General features: G+C 33.0%; 1 protein-coding gene across 4 annotated transcripts in view; it reads right to left on the reverse strand.

The window, feature by feature from the left end:
- Positions 1–17,248, reverse strand: part of LOC143053780 (oxysterol-binding protein-related protein 1-like) — a 102,452-nt gene extending 85,204 nt beyond the window's left edge. For 3 of the 4 annotated variants that reach the window (XR_012971445.1, XM_076226562.1, XM_076226560.1), the window contains exons 1-9: positions 17,157–17,248; positions 11,399–11,662; positions 10,728–10,813; positions 8,695–8,769; positions 4,482–4,593; positions 1,816–1,901; positions 1,236–1,380; positions 906–1,018; positions 196–269 (exon numbers count right to left, since the gene is read on the reverse strand). Coding sequence is in view for 3 of the 4 variants with exons in the window: in XM_076226562.1 (XP_076082677.1) it covers positions 196–269; positions 906–1,018; positions 1,236–1,380; positions 1,816–1,901; positions 4,482–4,593; positions 8,695–8,769; positions 10,728–10,813; positions 11,399–11,627 (920 nt within the window). In the remaining variant the exon portion in view is untranslated. Of the gene's footprint in view, positions 1–195; positions 270–905; positions 1,019–1,235; positions 1,381–1,815; positions 1,902–4,481; positions 4,594–8,694; positions 8,770–10,727; positions 10,814–11,398; positions 11,663–16,964; positions 17,057–17,156 lie in introns of those variants that run through there. The other variant, XM_076226561.1, reaches the window with a different exon arrangement.
- Between the last annotated feature and the right edge of the window lie 2,495 nt (positions 17,249–19,743).

A 19,743-nucleotide genomic window follows, 5' to 3' on the forward strand; every position in this document is an offset into this window, starting at 1 on the left:
AACCGGCCGAATCCCGTGGTCCGACGGGCGGCCGGTTTTGAGAAGTTTCACTGTACAGACATTCGTCAATATATAAAGAAAAATATATAAAAAAACTTATTTTTTAGTGTCGTATCAACTTGTCTCAAAATGAGCCTAGCATCCTCCAAATGAAAATTTCTCATTGCACACAAATGATGTAACTAAATTACATACCTAGTCTTGAAATATGAAAGTACACCTCTCTCCAAAACTACCCATAATGCCTGGAAGCCAAGGAATCGTGATTTCTATTAAAAAAAAAAGAAGCAGGTTTCAAAATATGACATTCTGGGGAAAAAAATAAAAATGTGGTTTGATTGCTAATGATACAATTATTCATCGTTATTTGAATGTATGATACTAAATGTTTATGTTTTTTTGCTAATTATAAAAAAAAAATCCCTCTTTTTTCTCACATTAGTCAAAACTTCGAGTTTTATGCATTGCCAGAAAACACTCTTAAATCCCTGTTGACAAGCATTAGCTTAACCAAGTCAGAATATTACAGTTTAAGTTTTTAAAGTTGTGAATTAACATTTATTTCAAATGTGCTCTCCTAATGCTCGCAAGTTAAAGGTTTGGCTGGCTTGAATGCTTTGCTTGTATTAATGTTAATAAGGTCAACAATCCAAAACAATAGATAGGCAGGGCTTCAACTTGTATACATTGCTTAACTTCCAATAACATTTATAAGTATAATATATACAAGCTGAAGCCTATCTTTTGTTTGCAAATCTCAATCATAATTATAATTCTTGAGCAACATCTTTATACGATCAAAGCAAGCAATTAAAACCAAACCTTTGAATTTCTAGCGTTAGGATAACAGCTTTAAATTCTGAGGTAACAGTTATCTTGATTATTCAATTGTTATAATAACTCACCTTAAGTAAGATACCTTCCCAGTGGTGGGGTAGTTTGGGTATATCTTTCACTGGTGTTACGGACAGTAATTGTTTCATTGGTGTGTTGTAAGCAAAATCTATGGCTGTTTGGGCTACAAAAAGAATGTGTAAACTATAATCTAGATATAAAGAATTTATATCAAATTTAGAACCTTCAATAAAAGATGACATGTATAATTGTACTAAAAAGTACTTTACTAGACAATTTCAATGTATTTTATCATGTTTATGCTAAATGTAACAACTTTTTGAATTGTGAAGCTTTGAACTTCAGACAAATATTTAGCAAATTAAAATATCATACAATACCTTTAGCATTCTTTGCCGTTACATTAACCCCACTCTGTAACAAGAGAACAGCCACTTCTTTCTGATTGGATTGTGCAGCGATGTGTAACGCTGTGTTACCAAACTCATCTGTTTTGTTAACATCTGGTGGCTTCTTGCTTTTAAGCTTAAAGGTGTAAAAAGCGAATAAAACATTTAGAGATTACTTAATATTTTAAAGATTGCTATGTAGGAAACTTCTTGTTTAACCTATACCAAAATCAGTTTTTCGGTTGACTGTCAAAATTGTGCATTAAAAATTCCTTCACTGCAAATGCAATGATTAAACTATTTGTTGTCAATCAAAGATAACTTGCATATTTAACTACCACAAGATGTAAGCTTTATTAAATACTTTGTAAAAAAAATACATAAAAAGGTAACTGAATGTTAAAAAAGAACTTCTTGTTTAATCTATAGATACTAAAATTATACTTTTTCCACCTGATTTACATTTTGATCTCTGTTGGATAGTTGTCTCATTGGCAACCATTCAAACATAATAACCTGATCTTTATACTTATATTTAACAATATTTATATATAGGCAAATATAAACCTACCATGCCTTGTATGTATTCCAGGTTGCCATCTCTAACAGACGACAAAAATTCTTTGTGAGTCTCAAGATTTTCATGATTCTCTGCAGCTGTAAAAATCAAATAATTAGCGTTAAAATCGTTAAATAAGCCGCAGGTTTTTTTCTCTGTCTTTTTCCCTGCGTGTTATACTCAGGTGCGCTTTATGTATGTATTTTTTCTGTTTTCAGGACGAGCGTGAAAAAAAAATATCTGGATTTTTTTCTGGAAACAGTCAGATTGTCAAGTGCTTGCAGTGACTTGATAAATTTTTAATGTGGCATATTTTGTTGTGAATAAAAATATTTACTTTATCGTTTGTTTTTTATTTCATTCAATCATTGTTGGATTAGGAAGTTGATAACCATGTGTTGTGTTCATTTTATAAACAAAGAAAGATAACCGTGTTTTGAAAGAGGTACCAAACATTCCTCTTCCCAAAAAACGGCCGTGCGGCTTAAATAGGGGTGCGTTTTTTATTCAGGAGAATACGGTATATATAATTATGAAGTTTACTATGGTATTATTTTGTTTTTGAAGTTTAACAGAAAACATAGCTCTAAATGATGTTTGAAGAGGGTGGCCATCTTGAATTAAGTTAAAAATGCATTTTATCAAATGTCAACTAGAGGCTCTAAAGAGCCTGTGTCGCTCACCTTGGTACATTTGTATATGTGAATATTCAACAAAGGACACAGATGGATTCGTGACAAAATTGTGTTTTGGTGATGGTGATATGTTTGTAGATCTAACTTTACTGAACATTCTTGCTGCGTACATATATCCCCATCTATAATGATTGGCCCAGTAGTTTCAGTTAAAAGTGTTAGTAAAAATTTACAAATTTTATGAAAATTGTTAAAAATTGACTATCGATTCGTCTGAAATTTTCAGGGCAGATAGATCTTGACCTGATAAACAATTTAACCCATGCCAGTTTTGCTCTTAATGCTTTTGTTTTTGAGTTATAAGCCAAAAACTGCATTTTATCCCATGTTCTATTTTTAGCCATGGCAGCCATATTGGTAGGTTGACCAGGTCAATGGACACAATTCTTAAACTAGATACCCCAATAATGATTGTGGCCAAGTTTGGTTTAATATGGCGCAGTAGTTTCAGAGGAGAAGATTTTTGTAAAAGATAACTAAGATTTACGAAAAATGGTTAAAAATTGACTATAAAGGGCAATAACTCCTAAAGGGGTCATTTGACCATTTCGGTAATGTTGACTTATTTGTAAATCTTATTTTGCTGAACATTATTGCTGTTTACAGTTTATCTCTATCTATAATATTTTTCAAGATAATAACCAAAAACAGCAAAATTTCCTTAAAATTACCAATTTAGGGGTAGCAACCCAACAACAGGTTGTTCGATTCATCTGAAATTTTCAGGGCAGATAGATCTTGACCTGATAAACAATTTTACCCCATGTCAGAATTGCTCTAAATGCTTTGGTTTTTGAGTTATAAGCCAAAAACTGCATTTTACCCCTATGTTCTATTTTTAGCCATGGCGGCCATCTTGGTAGGTTGACCGGGTCACCGGACACAATTTTTAAACTAGATACCCCAATGATGATTGTGGCCAAGTTTGGTTTAATATGGCGCAGTAGTTTCAGAGGAGAAGATTTTTGTAAAAGATAACTAAGATTTACGAAAAATGGTTAAAAATTGACTATAAAGGGCAATAACTCCTAAAGGGGTCATTTGACCATTTCGGTAATGTTGACTTATTTGTAAATCTTATTTTGCTGAACATTATTGCTGTTTACAGTTTATCTCTATCTATAATATTTTTCAAGATAATAACCAAAAACAGCAAAATTTCCTTAAAATTACCAATTTAGGGGTAGCAACCCAACAACAGGTTGTTCGATTCATCTGAAATTTTCAGGGCAGATAGATCTTGACCTGATAAACAAATTTACCCCATGTCAGAATTGCTCTAAATGCTTTGGTTTTTGAGTTATAAGCCAAAAACTGCATTTTACCCCTATGTTCTATTTTTAGCCATGGCGGCCATCTTGGTTGGTTGACCGGGTCACCGGACACAATTTTTAAACTAGATACCCCAATGATGATTGTGGCCAAGTTTGGTTTAATTTGGCCTAGTAGTTTCAGAGGAGAAGATTTTTGTAAAAGTTAACGCAGGACGACGACGGACGACGACAGACGCCGGACGCAAAGTGATGAGAAAAGCTCACTTGGCCCTTCGGGCCAGGTGAGCTAAAAATGTGGCGAACTTTGTAGATTGGCGGTTGCCAGGACCACTTCAACGAGTTAATAATATCTGGCTTAATGTTTAAAGATTCCAATATGAAATTTTTTTTTATGAAAGAAAATTTATTTATAAAACAACCAAGGGGGATGCAATAAGATATCAGCAGCTCATTCTCATCTTTTAGCTGAACGAGCTATGAACCATTAAATTAATAAAATTCTAAGCAAAAAGTTGATCCAGAATAGACAAATCTCTTGTTATGAGCAAAGAACTCTGTCTATGAATATAAATTAAGACAAATCAAAACAATATGAAAACATAAAAGCACTTAACTCGAGATTGTGTTTTTTAAATAATCCATATTTACATGATTTATAATCTTACAGAAATTTCCTAAATACATGTATAACCGAAATAACATATCATACCTTCTAAAAGTTTATTAATATCTTTATTCCTGGCCACATCTTTAGGAGAGAATCCTTCAGCATTAATAACATGTATATCAGCCTTGTGTTGTACAAGTAAGGTTACTGCTTCCTGATAAAATCATAAACTATTTATGTTGTGTACAAATTGTAATGTTAATGTTATCAGTGTTTTATGAACCACTTAACACAAATAGATGATGCTAGCACACAGTCTTTTGTTTGCATGATACAGTCTTATACAGAGTGCTGATTCAAAAAACATTATAAGAACACAAAAAGACTATTTAAGGACATGATATTGGTATGAGAAGAAAAATGAAAATAGAATTTAAACCATCCAGGTGTCCTTTTTCCAGTTTGAGGACAGGGGGAATAGTACTAAACATACATTTACATATTATGTCCCAATTACTACAAAGTTTCCTGAAATTCTGTTGTGTGGTTGCAAAGGAGTTGCGATGACAAACTGTTGCAGTAGTATATTGAGGCCAATAAGTTCAAAAGGGAATAACTCTTAGAAATAATATCGGATTATAATTTCCTGTCGATATGCACGTCTACATAGTATGTCCTTATTATCTACAAAGTTTCATGATATTCTGTTGTTTGGTTTCAGAGAAGTTGGGATTACAAGAACAGGACTGACAGTCTGACATATGGAAGGACTGGTCAAAAACTTTATATAATCAAAGAGCTGAATAGCTCTGAGGGGAAAGACGGCCTATTCTATTTCATTTTTTTTGGGGGGGGTATCTTTTGATAGTTTTCATATAAAGAATAAAAAAAAGAACAGCTAGAACATGTGGAAGGTTGACACTATTAGAATCAATTGTTGTTTAATATAATTTATCTTCTAAATCTAAACATACAATTAAAGTTGATAGTTAATTATCTAAAATCCAACTAGTTGAATTCTGTCATTTAACAACAACTACAATTATTTTTGAAATCTTAATAGTGTACGACTGAACTGCAGGCTAGGGCCATTTTCCATTTTTTGTGACAGTACTCTTAAGATTTTAAATTTTTTTCTTAAGAAAGTAAGGACTGAAAAATCAATTCAGTTTTAAATTTCCATTGATAAAGTTCCCAGTTACATATCTCATCACAGGGATACAGGTACTAATAAAAATAACAATATGATTGATGTAAACTGTGAGAAGCTTGTTTCCAAATCCTACACTTTGAAATATTTGTAAATTTCATGAATAAAGAGGTTTAAACTACAAAATGCAACATTAGTAATTTTTTTTGTAACTATTACAATGATTATGTTAACGTTGGTACAGAAAATTTAGTTTTAATGGAAGACTACTTATCATATACTAAATGTCACATTTTAAGTATTTATTTTAGTGGATAATTAGCTCATAAATTGAGGTGCTCCTGAATTGGAGGAAGATTCTCAAAACAGAGATTTACAGAAAAAAATGGAAAAGATCGTTTCTCTCCCCCATCTCATGTAGCCCCTCGGACTTCCTGTTTACTTTGAAAGTTGTTGACCTACAAATTAAAGTTTTGCATGTTGATGTTTGAATCATCTACAGCAAACATTATGTTTAAATTTAACAAATACTATTTTTTAATAAGTGCACAATCTTTGAGAATGATTTAAATAACCAGTGAAGGATATCCCTGCTTATGCGTAGTGTGGCATTCCAACAATGACGTCACTATAAAATATAATGTAGGTTGGATATATTTAGAATATCTCGTCATACTGATTTTTCCGGATTGTAAAAGAAACGTAAATATCGTAAAGGAGAGCTCAATATACGATAATTTCGAGAGAAACAGAAGGGAAATGTGTAAAAAAGTGTTTAAAGTCAATTTATTCATTTGTGTCTCCCCATCTCATCATTCTCAGTAAGATTTGTTGGGGGGTTTTCCACGCTATAAAAACAAAATGAATGATGTGAGGGAATGTCACTCTGGTCAACCCCATTGGGGATTGACGGCTTGAAGCCGTCTTCCCCAATTATGTTAAAATGAAACAATAACTGTTGATCAGATCTTCAATATCCATGCTGTAATTTTTATATCTTTCCTTGTATGGGATATGTTCCAAATTCTATTTATCATTCTAGCCAATAAAACTTTAATAGCCACATTGTGAGGTAACCAATCATAACCGATTTTAGATATGCAATATTTTCAAGATGCCATGAATATCTAAAGGAACTAATAGATTTGAAGTAATATTTACATGTCTGCCTGTATAAGCTGCTCTATGTAAGGGTGTAAACTAATAGATTTGAAGTAATATTTACATGTCTGCCTGTATAAGCTGCTCTATGTAAGGGTGTAAACTAATAGATTTGAAGTAATATTTACATGTCTGCCTGTATAAGCTGCTCTATGTAAGGGTGTAAACTAATAGATTTGAAGTAATATTTACATGTCTGCCTGTATAAGCTGCTCTATGTAAGGGTGTATTGAAGTAATATTTACATGTCTGCCTGTATAAGCTGCTCTATGTAAGGGTGTAAACTAATAGATTTGAAGTAATATTTACATGTCTGCCTGTATAAGCTGCTCTATGTAAGGGTGTATTGAAGTAATATTTACATGTCTGCCTGTATAAGCTGCTCTATGTAAGGGTGTAAACTAATAGATTTGAAGTAATATTTACATGTCTGCCAGTATAAGCTGCTCTATGTAAGGGTGTAAACTAATAGATTTGAAGTAATATTTACATGTCTGCCTGTATAAGCTGCTCTATGTAAGGGTGTAAACTAATAGATTTGAAGTAATATTTACATGTCTGCCTGTATAAGCTGCTCTATGTAAGGGTGTATTGAAGTAATATTTACATGTCTGCCTGTATAAGCTGCTCTATGTAAGGGTGTAAACTAATAGATTTGAAGTAATATTTACATGTCTGCCTGTATAAGCTGCTCTATGTAAGGGTGTAAACTAATAGATTTGAAGTAATATTTACATGTCTGCCTGTATAAGCTGCTCTATGTAAGGGTGTAAACTAATAGATTTGAAGTAATATTTACATGTCTGCCTGTATAAGCTGCTCTATGTAGGGGTGTAAACTAATAGATTTGAAGTAATATTTACATGTCTGCCTGTATAAGCTGCTCTATGTAGGGGTGTAAACTAATAGATTTGAAGTAATATTTACATGTCTGCCTGTATAAGCTGCTCTATGTAGGGGTGTAAACTAATAGATTTGAAGTAATATTTACATGTCTGCCTGTATAAGCTGCTCTATGTAAGGGTGTAAACTAATAGATTTGAAGTAATATTTACATGTCTGCCTGTATAAGCTGCTCTATGTAAGGGTGTAAACTAATAGATTTGAAGTAATATTTACATGTCTGCCTGTATAAGCTGCTCTATGTAAGGGTGTATTGAAGTAATATTTACATGTCTGCCTGTATAAGCTGCTCTATGTAAGGGTGTAAACTAATAGATTTGAAGTAATATTTACATGTCTGCCTGTATAAGCTGCTCTATGTAAGGGTGTAAACTAATAGATTTGAAGTAATATTTACATGTCTGCCTGTATAAGCTGCTCTATGTAAGGGTGTAAACTAATAGATTTGAAGTAATATTTACATGTCTGCCTGTATAAGCTGCTCTATGTAGGGGTGTAAACTAATAGATTTGAAGTAATATTTACATGTCTGCCTGTATAAGCTGCTCTATGTAGGGGTGTAAACTAATAGATTTGAAGTAATATTTACATGTCTGCCTGTATAAGCTGCTCTATGTAGGGGTGTAAACTAATAGATTTGAAGTAATATTTACATGTCTGCCTGTATAAGCTGCTCTATGTAGGGGTGTAAACTAATAGATTTGAAGTAATATTTACATGTCTGCCTGTATAAGCTGCTCTATGTAGGGGTGTAAACTAATAGATTTGAAGTAATATTTACATGTCTGCCTGTATAAGCTGCTCTATGTAGGGGTGTAAACTAATAGATTTGAAGTAATATTTACATGTCTGCCTGTATAAGCTGCTCTATGTAGGGGTGTAAACTAATAGATTTGAAGTAATATTTACATGTCTGCCTGTATAAGCTGCTCTATGTAAGGGTGTAAACTAATAGATTTGAAGTAATATTTACATGTCTGCCTGTATAAGCTGCTCTATGTAAGGGTGTAAACTCATAGATTTGAAGTAATATTTACATGTCTGCCTGTCTAAGCTGCTCTATGTAAGGGTGTAAACTCATAGATTTGAAGTAATATTTACATGTCTGCCTGTATAAGCTGCTCTATGTAGGGGTGTATCTCCAACACTATTCACAATGTTTACTTCTGCATCATGCTGAAATGATATATGATTTAAATGTAAAAATTTTATTTACACATAATTTAATTTAATAGTATGAAAGCCTACTGTACTCTTATTTGTAAAAAAAGGATTTAAATCTAAATTTTAAGCAATGTTAATCATATAAATTTTAATCAATTCTTAAGTCACCCCTTAAGCCATGTTCTTTTGATAGACTGCTAGCTTTGACTGTAAGTTTTGTTATCCATCTGGGTCAAACATAAGTTTTTGAAATTGGTATATAAATGTATATTGGCTCTTATCCATGAAGTATGCCCCTTGACCATACTGGTACCCTCGGAGTCAGAATTATGTACATCAGTTCAGTGGTCTACCTTTAACATGTTTATGCACACGCATTGCACAGTAACCTTTTAGTTGATGATTGTTTAGACGGCACTTTCATCAGTTTTTATCAGACGCCACTTTCATCAGACGCCACTTTCATCACAATTGACTAAATCATGGCAGTCAGTTTTTATCAGACACCACTTTCATCACAATTGACTAAATCATGGCAGTCAGTTTTTATCAGACGCCACTTTCATCACAATTGACTAAATCATGGCAGTCAGTTTTTATCAGACGCCACTTTCATCACAATTGACTAAATCATGACAGTCAGTTTTTATCAGACGCCACTTTCATCACAATTGACTAAATCATGGCAGTCAGTTTTTATCAGACGCCACTTTCATCACAATTGACTAAATCATGACAGTCAGTTTTTATCAGACACCACTTTCATCACAATTGACTAAATCAAGACAGTCAGTTTTTATCAGACACCACTTTCATCACATTTGACTAAATCATGGCAGTCAGTTTTTATCAGACGCCACTTTCATCACAATTGACTAAATCATGACAGTCAGTTTTTATCAGAAGCCACTTTCATCACAATTGACTAAATCATGGCAGTAAGTTTATATCAGACGCCACTTTCATCACAATTGACTAAATCATGACAGTCAGTTTTTATCAGACGCCACTTTCATCACAATTGACTAAATCATGGCAGTCAGTTTTTATCAGAAGCCACTTTCATCACAATTGACTAAATCATGACAGTCAGTTTTTATCAGACACCACTTCAATCACAATTGACTAAATCATGACAGTCAGTTTTTATCAGATGCCACTTTCATCACAATTGACTAAATCATGACAGTCAGTTTTTATCAGACGCCACATTCATCACAATTGACTAAATCATGAGAGTCAGTTTTTATCAGACGCCACTTTCATCACAATTGACTAAATCATGGCAGTCAGTTTTTACCAGACGCCACTTTCATCACAATTGACTAAATCATGGCAGTCAGTTTTTATCAGAGGAGGAAGCCAGATTGTCTAGAGAGAACTACTGACCTTCTGTAGTAATAATCCTTGTCAATTAAGGTGGTACCCAACACCTTCACTAAAATTAATTTGGCTCGTTTAATTTTCAAAAATTTTTGACAAAGTGTTTACTTTGACCCTTTGACAGAAATATGAAAATTTCAAAAAAAATTGGACCAACCAATTTATCAGAAAAATTACACTGGTTACATAGCAGTTTGACTAACACTAGTTTTGATCATTGAGAAGCTTAATATTCCCTAACCAACACAACGTAATTAAAACGTTCAGCTGATTTTGCAGAGTTATCTCCCTTTAGTGTTAGGTACCACCTTCAGACTGGAGTTTTTAGTTAAGAGAATGTTCCTACTGGCCCTGACTTCCCATGTCCTAACTGATTGATTGATGTTGGTGTTTAACTCCACGTTTAGCACTTTTGACTATTAGCGTAGGCCAGTATTTATTGCCAGAGGAAGCTGGAGTGCCCAAAGAAAAAAACATTGCTCCCACTAAATATCTGCCAATCTTAGCCAATCTAGATTGGAGTTGAACCCAGTAGACACATGTGTAAGATCTAAAAAGCTAGTGAGCGTCTGGACTGAGAAACTTACCTCTAAAAGAAGTTTTGCCACAGCTGTATGACCAAAGTATACTGCTAGGTGTAGGGGACTCCAACCTCTGTTAGATTTCTGATTCCCTGAAAACAGAAGGCTAATATATGTTAATATGTATGTTAATATTTAATCTTTGGTCACCTTTTCAGTTAAATTCAGTACAGGGTGCTAAAATGGCCTTATTTGCCATCTATACTTTTACTCAGAGACTTGACAATAACTTAATTTTCTTGCGACTCAACAGTGTTGTGTCGTGTACTTAAATTTAAGCACTATGCAGTGCAAAATCTACATGTAGGGGCATACAGGATGTACCACACATCTTTGATAGTCCCCAAAAACATGAACTAAGTGTTCTTCACTAATAGTACGTGAGTTTGGCACCGGTGAACAGGATCGGAATATCCTTTCGGAGCACCTGATATCACTTCTATTTTTTAATGGGGTTTGTGTTGCTTAGTTTTTAGTTTTCTATGTTCTGTCTTGTGTATTTTTGGTTTTCTGTTTGTCTTTTTCTTTTTTAACCATGGCGTTGTCAGTTGCCTTTTTGTCTATGAGTTTGAATGTCCATCGAATATCTTTCGCCCCACTTTCTTGGATGTTCTCTAAAATATCTGCCAGCAATAAAGATGAACTGATGAATATGATGTAATAACAAACACACCAACCTTTACAGTTTAGATCTAAAGAGATCTGTTTTCCATTTCTTTTCTCCAGCAGACCCTCCACACCACTAATATCTCCATTCCTGGCATACAACAGCAAGCTTTCCTCAGGAGACAAGGTGTCCTCCTCTGGGTCAGACATTACCTCTGGGTCAAACTTCACCTCGGGGTCAGACTTTACCTCGGGGTCAGACTTTACCTCAGGGTCAGACTTTACCTCGGGGTCAGACATCTGTCAATCCATCACGTCTTAGAACAAGTAAATTTCTATAAAATATAATCAATTGTATAGATTATTAAAGTGATAATTTCATGGCGTTATTACAAAATGTAGGTTGTAGTAGAAGTAAAGTGAAAGCACAGTACAGGTCGTGGTAAAATTACAAATTTTTATCCATGAATCATTGTTACAAGTAGCAGAAGTGCAATTCTAGTCGGAGAGGCTGTGCTATGATCTCACAGCGACTTTACAACAAGCTCACTACTGCCATCACTGTCAAGACTGTGACACAACAACTCTTTTACTATATTTGAATTGTACGACTACACAACAGTTATACAACATGTACAAATGTACAACACTGTTCATGGTACAATTCTAGCAATCATCATGCTTTTCTTAAAACCCTGACTACGTTCATACTAAGACCATTTCCAGTTCTGGTCATGCTCATTGTCCAGTCAGGGGACTTACCAAAATTTTAAACACATATATAGGTTTAAATAATATCATTTCATTAGTAAATTTGAAAAAAATGAACTTTTTGCTTCTTTTGAGTAGCCAGGTTTATGCCTTTGATGTAATCATTTAGCTGCAAATTCTATTTTAGTTGAAAAAATGCTATAATAATGGCTTGAAATAATGAACTAATACTTTCTTCACAGATTTTTCCCAGCAGTGGGAGTATTTTCCTGTAAAGTTCAAGGTTTTATCTTTCAGATTATGTAATAAAATTCTACTGTTCAAGATAAAAATTTCATTGTCCAGGGGTGTTGAAATTAGTGGGGGCTATTAAAATAATGATACTCAAAGAAGTGATTTTAGGGGAGGAAATTGAGGTATGATACTTAAACAAGTGATTTTTATGTCATTATCCTAGATTCAGTACAAGGTCATCACCTGAAATGACCTGGTCATCCCATCAACACAGATGTTGGTTCTGATAATTTTAGCAACATAATTAGTCCCTGGAACATTAGTATTCCATAACTAAAGCTATAATAAAATTAAATCACTTAGTGCTTCTTGTGATAAATTTGTAGTACTTAAATAGGTGATTATTAAGGAAAGACAACTCTTACTTCCAACCTCAATGGAGATAATGTTACTTGAATCAATGATTAAGAAAATCACTCATTTAAGTAATTAAGTCCCCTGACTGTTGTCACATAAAATATATAAAAGCCCTCCAGGTTTTGTTTGAAACATCAATTTCCATTAAATCATGGAATACAAGACTATGTACATGCACAAATTTTTCATTTAATTTTGCAGTTGCTTCTTACTTTTATAAGATGAAAAATAATTACACCGAAAAGAGAAAATCCAAGAATATGCAATAGTCATTGATGTTGCCTTAGAATACCTGTATTAACAATGATTAAGGTACACGTTAGCTGTTCCAAATCTTATATTAACTTAAAAATGTATTGTGATTTTCCAGCTGGGAATATAACAATACAAAAAAAAAAAATTAAGAAAATTAAATAGCCAAATGATGAAAAGTTAAAAATATGAAATGACAAATAAACCCACACAAGCGACAGATTATTCGGTCTAATCCTGCAATACTCAATTATGATAAAAAAAAAAATGTAATCAAATATCTGATCATTTCAAAAGTTAACTTTCCCTCAAAATTGTGCTGATTAAAAACTTGAATTTTCTTATTTACGTTGCTCTTGGTTGACTGAGTACCAGGATGTCCTTCAGGAGGGGGGTTCCAACTATATGCTCCCATTCAAATTACACTATATTTATTTCTATTCCGTTATATTTGGGGTTTTCCCATATCTATTTCTATCTTTAGTAACTGTGGTTTGTAGAACAAGTTTGTAAAACAAGTTTGAAGAACTGGTTGGATAGTATCTATATATAAGTCTTTAGTGAGTACTGCACGAGCATTTCATAGGCGGGAATACGGGTGGGGTATATAAGTCTGATACTTGGATAATTTGTATCGAGGTTCTCACAGTAACTTCAAAGTAACAACACGTTCTGCATAGTATGTCCGACACAGGTTCCGAACAAGACCATAACACTACTGGTGAAGATCATCATGATACAGAGTTTACTACCGATTTCGCTTTTCACTTCAGCTTTAAACAACACATTAGAGAAACAGAAAGAGTCGATGATTAACCATTTTGAAGCTTGGTTTGGCAAAAGTACAAAGGCAACCGGTGTCGAACAAACAAAATTCACATTCAAGAGCGAAGGAATAAAGATTCAACATTCGTTTAATTCCGAACGCTTGGATAAACTTTCCGCCATTGAAAGCTGTATATAGTTGGGCAACGTTACAGAAGTTAGTAGTATCATTTCCGAGGAGAAAGAAGTACTTTGAAAGCGGAATAAGATCCTTGAGATAGCTGATAAACACGGTGGGACACAGTAAAGGAATATTTGGATAGTCCGTTGGCAGAAAATAAAGAAGATGCTAGTGATTTACGCGCTGCTATTTCTAGGGCTGCTAGAAAAAGAAACTATAAGCCGTACAATAAACCCGATGCTGCAAAAATAGTGGTTCCAGTCGAGGAAAATTTAATTCCAGAAGCTTTTTTCGTGGCCTTAGCCAAGTCGGTGGTGCAGACGGAGTCAAAGAAACATACAAGTGCTTCTACTGCAATCAACCCGGGCATTTCGCACGGAACTGTCCCCAAAGAAGTACCCCTACAGCCACTTTTAGTGCACCAAAATTCCAGCAGGATCAACACACAGGAAAGACACAGTAACAGCACAGAAACTGACGAAGTTGAGTATTTATTTGAATTTGGTAACAATTATGAGAAAAAATCTGGCAAAAATCTTGTAAATGTTAAAGGCAATTTGAAAAAACATTCATCATATTGGAAAAATGTACTTCATGCTAATGATTTTATTATGAACGTTATTGATTTTGGTTATAGAATTCCATTTTTTAGTGATCCACCTTCTGTTTTTCTCAAAAATAATAGATCAGCCTTACAGCATTCAGAGTTTGTTGAAAATTCTATTCAGGAACTTTTATCAAAAAATTGTATAACAGAAGTGAAATGCACATTTGTGGTTAATCCACTTACTGTTTCAGTTAATAGTTCAGGAAAAGAAAGGCTAGTTCTAGATTTAAGACATATTAATAAATTTGTTGAAAAACAGGAAGTAAAATTCGAAGGAGTAAAAGAAGATTTAACTTTTGTCAATTCTAACAGTTTCGGGTTTAAATTTGATATGAAGTTGGGTTACCATCATTTGGACATTCACCCCGATCATCAAAAATATTTGGGATTCTCTTTGAAATATGGCGATACGGCTAGATATTTTAATTTTACAGTTTTACCTTTTGGACTTTCATCGGCTGGTCATGTATTTTCAAAGACTGTACATGTTTTAGTTAAATATTGGAGATCATTAGGATTCCCTATGGTAGTTTATTTAAGTTTACGGTATGGGAATTGCAGAAAATTTTGAAACTTGTTCAAAAATATCAAAAATAGTCGAAAAAGATTTACTGCTTTCCGGTTTTATTGCTAATACAGTAAAGAGTGTATGGGAACCAGTCCAAGTGATTGAATGGTTGGGTTTTGTTTGGAATTTTAAAGATTGTACTTTAGAAATATCGACCAAAAAATTAAGAACCTTAAAAGAGGCTATTTCTAATTTAGTTGAAGGTAATACACATTTTACTTGTCGAAACATAGCAAAAATATGCGGAAAAATTATATCCATGATTCCTGCACTTGGTAATGTTTGCCAGATAATGACAAAGCACATGCATATGTTAGTATGTTGTAGAAATTCATGGGATGAGAAAATTCTACTAAATGATTATATTTTAGAAGAGTTAAAGTTTTGGTATTTTGAGTGCGAGTCATTGTCTTTCAAAGGAATTGTACCTATGAATAGAATGCCTCAGTGTGTAATATTTACTGATGCTAGTCAGTACGCTGGTGCACGGTTTATAATTTCAAATGATAACAAAATTGTACATTTTATGTTTGATGGTCTTGATCGAGACAAAAGTTCTACATGGAGAGAGCCAAAAACTGTAGAAAACAATATTTCATGTTTTAAGTCTGAATTAGCAGGAAAATTTGTCAAGTTGTATACTGATATAACCAAAACGTTGTACATATTGTTAAAAAGGGTAGCATGAAAATGGAGTTGCAGGAAATCGCTTTAAGTATATTCCACATTTGTTTATCTTGTGATATTTTCTTAGAACTTGAATGGATTCCCAGAAATGAGAATTATTATGCAGAATATCTAAGTAAAATCTCTGATTATGATGATTGGGGCGTTTCAACGCATATTTTTACGTATTTTAGTTCATTGTGGGGGCCATTCACATGTGATCGTTTTGCGGATTCTAAAAATAGTAAAGTAGAATTTTTTAATTCTAAATACTTTACACCGGATACCTCGGTGGTGGATGCTTTCGCATATGATTGGTCTGGCCATAATAACTGGTTAGTTCCTCCAGTCCATTTAGCTGGTAAGTGTTTAAATCATATGCAGTTATGTGGAGCTAGAGGTACATTGTTTGTACCAAAATGGAAATCAGCATTGTTTTGGCCTATTTTAGTCAATAGATTTACAGACAAATTTAAAGATTTTGTTACAGATTTTAGAGAGTATGTAAAACCTATGAACTTTTTCACAAAAGGTTCGCAAGAAAATAGTATATTCGCACAGAAACCTTTTAACAGCAATGTATATGTATTGCTACTAGATTTCTCTCGATATTAACATTGTGATGTATATATTGGACAGTTTTAGCTGTAGAAAACGTTTCAATTTATACATGTTATAGTATAGTTCTTTCTGCGAAGAGTGAATGTTGCAGTTAAGATATAATATGTGTGTATAACTTTTGTATGAAATTGATTTTGAGATACTGCGATGGTTGAATGCCGCAGTTATGATGTTTAACATCTGTATGAACTTTTATACTGTGAGGGTTGAATGCCACAGTTTATAAATATGAATTGCGAGGTAAAATGCCGCAATGTTTGTTTTGTTACATGTTTATATATACGTAAATTCATATTAAACAATTTTTGCTTAGTATTCATTATACTATTTGTTTTCCAGATCGATTGAAACAATTTGAGACCTATACTAATGATTCGAGACTCAAAGTTACTGCGAGCAAACCAAACCTACATTTTGACTCGACTCTTATTTCACCATGTAGATAGATTAGAAATGTTTTAAATTCGGACGAATTTATGAGGGAGAATTTAATATCAATTATTCATTACTAGAAATGCAGGTGACTGTAAATATTAATATTTGAGGAAATGACTTTTAAATTCACACAAGAGCTTGATTGAAGTGTGAATTGTCCTCAATTTCTTGAACACTAACCTTCAAAATATAAAATGAAATCCTTCAACAAACAGACATTGCACTTTCACTTTCATAAAACACATGATCTGACAATGACTTGAGTCAACACGCCCTCCAGTCTCCAAACAGTTGATGAAAAAAAACATTATTGTAATAAAGGTTAAATTTATGAAAATTTAGAAAATACATATATACAATCAAGGCACTCACATTCAAGCTTTGGGGAGTAGCTGTCAGTTTTATACCAATAGTGTAGATTACTTTTTAAAGTTATCATGTGTGTCATGTCCTATTTATTTATATTTTCTAGAAACAGGAAGTTTAAACCATAACAAAAAAGGGAGATAATAAAAAACCAAACACACAAAAAATGCGGGAAATTTGATTCTGCAGTACGAGATACAGTTTTATATTGATATAGACTCTACTGTTCCAAGAGTTTTTCTGTTTCCTTATTTTTTGGTACCAAAAAATTAACAAATCGATTTCTCAATTCTTCATATTAGAATATATCAAAGTGTTAGGAATATTACAAAAATCTTTTAAATAAAGTGGGTCTCATTGGGGTCTACATATGAGGGGGAGGGGGTGGTGGTGGGGGCAAGGGGGGTCCCAATAACAGCAAAACAGCAAATTGATTTGGCTCATAACAGATAACAAGGAATTAAAATGGACAAAAACAGATAACAGTAAATGAATTATTAAAATAATCGGTCTTTGACAAATCAGTATTTCTTATTACGGATATAATTCTTTGTAATGCATTCCATTTTCTATGACTATGGTTTTAGTATTAATTTATGTATCTAGAATGTGTTTAAATTACTACTCAATATATTATAATATTTTTTATACGCTCGTTTACGGAACGTATTATGGTATACTGTTGTCAGTCTGTTGTCAACATGTCGGACATTAACTAAAAAAACTCTTTAACCATTTGCATTAAACTTTGGGAAATTGTTTATATCTATTGACGTGAGCTCCCTTTTTTTTTTTTTTTTTTTATAAATTTTAGATTTTAAGTTTCTGGGTAATGGGTTTTAATTTTATATTCAATAAAATTGTTTTGTTTTTTTCAGTTTTCTGATAATATCTCAAAAATGCTTTCACAAAGCAAGGAATTTTGGTGAATTGTTTAAATCTATTAACATGAGGTCACTTTCAGTTTTTATAAATTTTAGATTTTACGTTTCCGAGTTAACAGGTTTTATTAATTAAAAAGGGGGGATTTTCCAGTTTTCAGACATTAACACAAAAATGTTTTCAGCAGTTCTCATGAAACTTTGCTGAAATGTTTATATCTATTGTTGTAAACTCCCTTTCGATTTTTATTAATTTTAGATTTTATGTTATTGAGTTAAGGGATTTTATTCATTAGAAAAAGGTGGTATTTTTTAGTTTTCAATAACACAAAAATGCTTTCAGCAGTTCTCATGAAACGTTGGTGTATTGTTTATATATTGACTGAAGCTCCCGTTCTTGCTAATAAAAAAATGACCTAAAAGAGTTTGAACATTCTGACTTTTTTTAAATGACCATTTAATGAGGTGTGTGAATTTTTCTTAATAAGACTATGAGGCAAAGTGGTATATAGGGTAGCAAAATCAAAAGCACCAATTATAAGCATGCAATTTATCAAGTACTTCGAACGAATTTTGACACTCCAAAAGCAATTTATTCCACTATTTTCAAAGGCCTTATTTGAACAATTTTTTATCAGCTGAGGTTTTTGATTGTACCAAGTGTACTAGTAAGTAGAATACATAGTTTAGTAGGGAAACAATGGCTTGAAACGAAAGAAATTTTTGTTTGTAATGAGTTACGTGCAGCTTCGGACCCAAGTACATGGTTGGAACTTTCATTGTACAATGCATTTGGTTCTGCGTTGAAAAGAATCAGAGCTGAGTCTATATACCATATTATATAAAAGGTTAACTGGTTGTTAGGACCTAGTCCTTAATTGAGATCCTTGTCAGATATTTCTGGCCATATGTTTTCCTTTTTGTCATATTAAGAATTGTTTTAATTCAATTTGTTCGTACGGGAAACAAGGAACATTATTCTCATACAAAACATTTCGATAATTCTAAATACACATTCATAAAAAAAAATGTATTTTATTACAAAGGATAATCATAAGATATACTTAAATTGTCCTGGACCTCACTTCTGTGATGGGTAAATGTTAATGGAATCCTTCTCTGAATACGGGAAAAACATATTAGTAGTGGTAGACCCCAATGTCCAATGATCTTCAATTTATACTGAATATTGACTGTCATATAAAAAAATGCTAACATTCCAATTTTCAATAACAGTTAACAGCAAATACATTATCACAATAACAGATAACAAAAAAAATAATAGCCCAATAACAGCTAACAAAGAATAAGACAATAACAGCTAACAGCAAATATATTTTCAAAATAACAGATAACAAAGAATTAAATTGCCCCATAACAGCATAACAGTTAAACCCCTTGTTCCCCCTCATATATGCGTGACGCGGGATTGACGATTTTTTGTAAGCGGGACACGTGAAAGTCAAATTATTGTGTCGTGAAAACGGGAAATGAGGTCTAGCGGGACCCGGGAAATGACAAAAAAATGAGAATTGCTTACGTACATAGTGTAAGCGGGATACGGGAATCTGACAAATCAGTAAGCGGGATCCGGGAACGGAACCCCCCAATGAGACCCCCAATAAACAATGAAAATTTCATTTTTTTTTGTAATAGAAAAAAAACAACATTTAAAAAATCAGCGTAGTCATTATAATTCAAGTGCACAATAA

Source organism: Mytilus galloprovincialis, chromosome 12 (genome assembly GCF_965363235.1).
Source record: "Mytilus galloprovincialis chromosome 12, xbMytGall1.hap1.1, whole genome shotgun sequence".
NCBI lineage: Eukaryota > Metazoa > Mollusca > Bivalvia > Mytilida > Mytilidae > Mytilus > Mytilus galloprovincialis.